The sequence below is a fragment of the Dipteris shenzhenensis genome, chromosome 32, assembly GCF_047967505.1.
Source record: "Dipteris shenzhenensis isolate YYH24624 ecotype China chromosome 32, Dip_SZ_1.0, whole genome shotgun sequence".
NCBI lineage: Eukaryota > Viridiplantae > Streptophyta > Polypodiopsida > Gleicheniales > Dipteridaceae > Dipteris > Dipteris shenzhenensis.
In genome coordinates, this window is record NC_141627.1 from 20,413,196 (window position 1) to 20,418,443 (window position 5,248).

At 46.5% G+C, this 5,248-nt stretch overlaps 1 protein-coding gene across 1 annotated transcript; it reads left to right on the forward strand.

The window, feature by feature from the left end:
* Positions 1-288: 288 nt before the first annotated feature.
* LOC147880439 (uncharacterized) lies at positions 289-4,298 on the forward strand. Its single transcript, XM_087370738.1, has 2 exons — positions 289-3,379; positions 3,497-4,298. Exons 1-2 carry the CDS (start codon positions 2,383-2,385, stop codon positions 3,580-3,582), a joined length of 1,083 nt encoding a protein of 360 aa, XP_087226864.1. The 5' UTR covers positions 289-2,382; the 3' UTR covers positions 3,583-4,298.
* Positions 4,299-5,248: the final 950 nt, after the last annotated feature.

The window sequence follows — 5,248 nt, forward strand, 5'->3', positions numbered from 1 at the left end:
GCACGTGGCGAGGGAACTCACTCAGTCGAACGCGCTCATCCAAAGTGGAAACAGGACTGGGTGCAAGTGAGCGAGGGCAAGTACGAAGCTCAAAGTGGAGAGCAAGCGTTGTGGAAGGAAGCAAGTGAGAGGATGTGTGTGAAGGTGAGGGAAAGGAGGGGGCTTCTGGTTTTGTATATATATAAATAAATATAAAAACTTTGAGTTGAAATTTTGTCGTGCTCTTTGGATACATAGAAATAGAATGTGTGAGCAAGGTTCTAAAGGCTTTTGATGCGCATGCTCTTATATCGAATTTAGAAGGAGTAACGTGGGCTCTATAGTCCTCTGCTCTCAGACCACCTGCTACGTGTCTGTACACATAACAAGCTTTCCTTGCTTTGCCAGCTGCTTCAAGCCTTCTTCTTATTTTATTTGCCCACTCTCCTCCCCCTTCTCTCTTTCTTCTTCATCAAATACTGTCTCCTATCTCCCCCCATTTCATCTTTTGCTCAAGCATTTTGCATTTGCTTGCATCTTCCTTTTGAGAATCCTCAGTTCGGAGTTTTGGGCTCATCAGCATGTGTGCTCTCCCCCCTTGCATCAAGCCTTTAGCACCCTCGTGTTTCTGTCAGAACCCCTGTGTAGCAATCCTCTTTTCATCAGAGTTTGAGGCTCATCAGAATGTGTCCTCCAGCATCAAGCTTAGCACCCTGATCTTCCTTTAAGAGTCTCTGTTTATCAGTGTTTCATTTCATCTGTTGGCCATAGATCTTTTGCATTTGGGCGTAACATCTTGTGAGAATCCGGCTACAGTTTGGAGTTCAGACTTTTTGGGGTTCTGCAGCAATCCTCATTTCATCTGGTGGTGCCAAAGGTCTTTTGTATTTGCGTGTAACATCCTGTGAGCAAAGGTTCAGTTTGGAGTTTTGGTGAATCTGTGCACGCATCCCCTCAGAATCAGGCCTAGCTCCCTGCCTTTTCTGCAAGGATTCATCGGTTCGCCAAAGATTTTTGCATTTGGGTGTGTGTGCATGTTGTGAGAATCCAGATACACTTTAAGAGTTGAGATTTAATTTACCGGAATCTCTGCACGCATCCCCTCAGAATCAAAGCTCGGTTTCCAGTTCAGAGCTTCGTCTACAGACTACAATTGTGCATATCCATCCCTGTTTCCTTCGTTCAAGAGTGCAAATCTTGAGCTTCATCCGCTGCCCCAAACAGTCTCTGCTTCCAAAGATAAAATCACCAAATTTGCGCTTCCAACGAAGTTTTGGGTCGCTCTCTGCTTGCCTCGAATTTGGACTACTGCTGAAGATCCCTAGAAAATCTATGTTCCCTTACTGTTCGACTCCTGCGTTTCGTGGTAGCTGCAATTTTGCGTAGTTCTCCTTCCCATCACATCCTCTTCCCCTTCTTCCAAGTTCCATACATTCTGTTTCCAAATTCACCCTCAGCACACACCCATCCAGACCTCTCTAACTTATCGTTCAAGTTCTTTCCGGGACTCTGCTCCTGCTTCTCTTCTTGTATTACACGAATTCCTGATGGCTCTCATCCTCTTCTCTCTCTAAATTCGGATGGGACAAATTGGGTTCCTTGCAGGCCCTGCTTTGAAAGTATGCTTCCAAGCAAGGCTCTGCTCGTCCTCCTTGTATCATCGAGGCTTGTTTCTGCTGGGCTGCCTGCAAAATTGGCGTGCGTGGAATGCCTACTTGCTTCACTGAATCGACCATCATTCACAGCAGCAGAGAGAGTAGAGGGTATTTGAAGCTCAGGAGCATTGTGCACGAGGTTTTGGGAAGATCACGTGCATTTGGTTGACATTCGGGGCGATGTCTTTTCCGACATCGGCTGGGAAACAAAAGAAGCAGAAATTTACCCGCTAGATTTTGCGAGGTGCATCGGAAATTGGGTTCTCTGTGTATGCATTCTCTCTCCATTTTGGGTGTATATCTCTGCGGGGGACTCAGGAGGATTCCTGACAAAATCAAGATCAATATCCTTGCATGTTGGAAGATCGGCAGCTCACACTCAAGGCAATTTCCCGTGCCTAGATTTGAAGTCGGTTCTTGGTCGTTCAGAAGCCGAATTTGCTAGTGCCGTTTTTCCCGTGTTCTGGACTTGGATATTGAAACATTCCAGCCCATTTTCCTTGTCTGTACACGGTGGGCTTGGAGTCTGGTTTCCAAGATTTCGGTTCCCATTTGCTCCAACAATTTTGCTGACCTGATTCGAATTCCACCTACCCTCGCGTGCCTTCAGCATTTTAGATTTTGAGCATCAGAACGAGAAGAACGCCGATAGCATCTTGGAGCTATAATCTTGGAGGACAACACGAATTTGCGTCTTCTTTCAACGCTCCCACTTCTGCGGGTGCATCGGTGCTTCAAGCCGCTTGTTATGGTGTCTAATAATAGGCGAAGGCTCAAGAAACCGTGCGACCCACAAGCATTTCTTTCCTTTTTCAGCTGGATCAAAATTCTGTGTTCCGGCTGTTTCGGGACGATTGTTCACTTCAAAAGGGCGTGGAACAACGCGGAGGGAAGGATGGGAAGGGAAGCAGGACGCTTGGCTGTGTTGGGGAGGGTAGATCGGCCGATGGGGAACTTGACCTTGCAGCCAGTCAGACAGCAGCAGCAGCAGCCGCAAATGGAAGCATTTGCATGGGAGCTTCCGAGCCGAGGAGGAGACGAAGAAGATGAAGAGGAGAATGGGATGTTCGAGGGACGTTTCTACGTGGGAAGCAAAGTGCTGACAGAGGTGGAGATGCGGTCGCCGGTGGAGGAAAGCAAGGGAGTTGCAACGATTGTGAAGGCTCACAGGAACAGCTCGCCATCCTGTGTGCAATCTGCTGGTGCTCTTCCTGTCTCTCCGGCGGCGACGGATTCAGCTGATTTCCCAGCAATTGCATCACAGCCTTGCAGCAGCAATGTGCAGTCAGGGAGCAAGCCAATCGATATTGTGAGCTCCTCTCCCATCAGCAAAGCAGCAAACAGTTCCGAGAAAATGCCATGCGAAGCTGGGGATGGCAAGAGAGATCATACAACCAACACGATGGCGAGCGCAGGGAAGAAGGCCGAGGATGTTGCGTGCTCCCTGCCGGAGTGCGGGAAGGTCAAGAATCTGCCAAGGAAGGGGAGCAAGGGTCGGCAACGAAGCGTTACAGATCACGACTTCGCAGAGCTGCGAGGCTGCATTGATTTGGGATTTGTGTTCACTCAAGATGACATTCCCGACCTTTGTGGCACTCTCCCCGCTCTCGAGGTCTGCTACGCCATCACTCAGAAGCTTCAGGACCCTCTCTCACCCTCCTCTTCTACTTGCGACGATTCCAGATGTGCATCGCCAGGCAGCCTCTCAGCTTCCCCGATTTCCTCTTGGAAAATCGCTAGCCCAGGTGAAGATTTGCTCCCTACTTGAGCTGTCGCACAGCTTCTTGCATCCTCTTCTTGCTCCATGTTTAACCAGTATTTTGTTGAGCTATTGTCTCATGAGCCAAGCTCTCTGCATGCAGGTGACCAGCCACAGCAAGTGAAGACCAGACTGCGCCATTGGGCACAAGCTGTTGCCTGCACTGTCCGCAGTTCTGCTAATTCCTGAAGAACTCTGATTTCTCTGCCTACAACAGTGGCTTTAACTCCCCCAGGACAAAAGCTTCTTGGCATTTGTGAAAGTGCCTTAACAGTTGACGACAAAGGTGGATGGTGTTCTTCTTCTAGTTCCAGCTATTGCTACTCTTACTCATCATAGTCGTGTTCATTGACAGTGTGAGCTTATGGCCGAAGATGGTTTTTCCCTTTAGGTGTACATACCTCTTTGGACCATGTAGTTGCTAGTCTCAGCAGCACAAAGAAACATCGAAAAACAAAAGATTCAATATGCAATATAAGTCAATCATAGCCTTCTCTTAGGCTGATTGCAAGTTGATGCTGGCAATCAAACTTTCTCAGTCAATCACTGAGCACTTCTGTGTATTTAACCGGTAGAAGATCTAATTGATCTGGACCTAGCGAGGCTTGGATCAGAGAGTTCTGCCTGGGACAACAAGGCATAAGGATAACTTGATAAGATCCACCATAACTACTGATTATTCTTTCCTCTTGTGACATACAGCGTCCCAGCCTACCATTTCCTGGAGAGTTGTGGTGTCCCCATATGTTATCGATACATTATTGTAGCTTATGGCTCCCTGTGTATGAGATGAATCTCTACCGAGAGCAGCTTTGATTTGCTTAAGTACCTGCACTTCTGAGGCTTCAGGGAAAGCCCGAAAGTGTCCAAGCGTTGTGCAAAATCTGCAAATTTCCAATAGAGAAGGCTTTTTTTGTAATGAGCAGAGCATCTCTCTTGTTATGAAGGCTGATAAGTGTTCGCTCTGGTTATGTTTATTTTTTGTCTTCTGAATCTATACCGAGAGCTTCTTTGATTTGCTTAAGTACCTTTTTTTGTAATGAGCAGAGCATCTCTCTTGTTATGAATGCTGATAAGTGTTCGCTCTGGTTATGTTTATTTTTTGTGTCTTCTGAATCTCTACCGAGAGCTTCTTTGATTTGCTTAAGTACCTGCACTTCTGAGGCTTCAGGGAAAGCGTGAAAGTGTCCAGCGTTGTGCAAAATCTGCAAATTTCCAATAGAGAAGGCTTTTTTTGTAATTTGCAGAGCATCTTTCTTTTTATGAAGGCTGATAGTGTTAGCTCTGGTTATGTTTATTTTTTATATCCGATGACTGATCAGGATTTAGGGTTAGAAGAGGTGAAATGGTTTCCAAGAATTGGGAAGACTTCATATACTTCATTACTCTTTGGGTCTTCCCAGTTGAGTTTGGCTGATCTGGTTTGCATGTGATAGCAATTGGAGTTTGAGCAATGGGAATGAGGTGGAAGATCGATTGTGTACAGAAAAAGAAACCTTAGACTGTCAAGAGGGGCTAAGTTCTGTAAATTCTTTTAGTGGTGAACTTGTTCCAATACCTGGACATGGCCTTCTTGCTGCATGCGGACGCCACCATGCTCCACAAGTGATGGAAAGGAGTGTAAGTGAAGGTTTCCCTTGACTGAGAATGGAAATGGATGTGAAGTCATTCCTATAACAGAAAAAGCCTGCTTGCTGGGTAGAGACGGTGCAAAGGACTATCATTTACTGCATAGTGGGTGCCTCCATTGAGTGGTAGGTCATGCACATAGATTGTAGGAGACCACAGTTTCTCTTTTGGCCTTTTTTTGTAGCTACATTCTCCGTGTAATATTGTTTTAGGTTTCAAGTCTGAT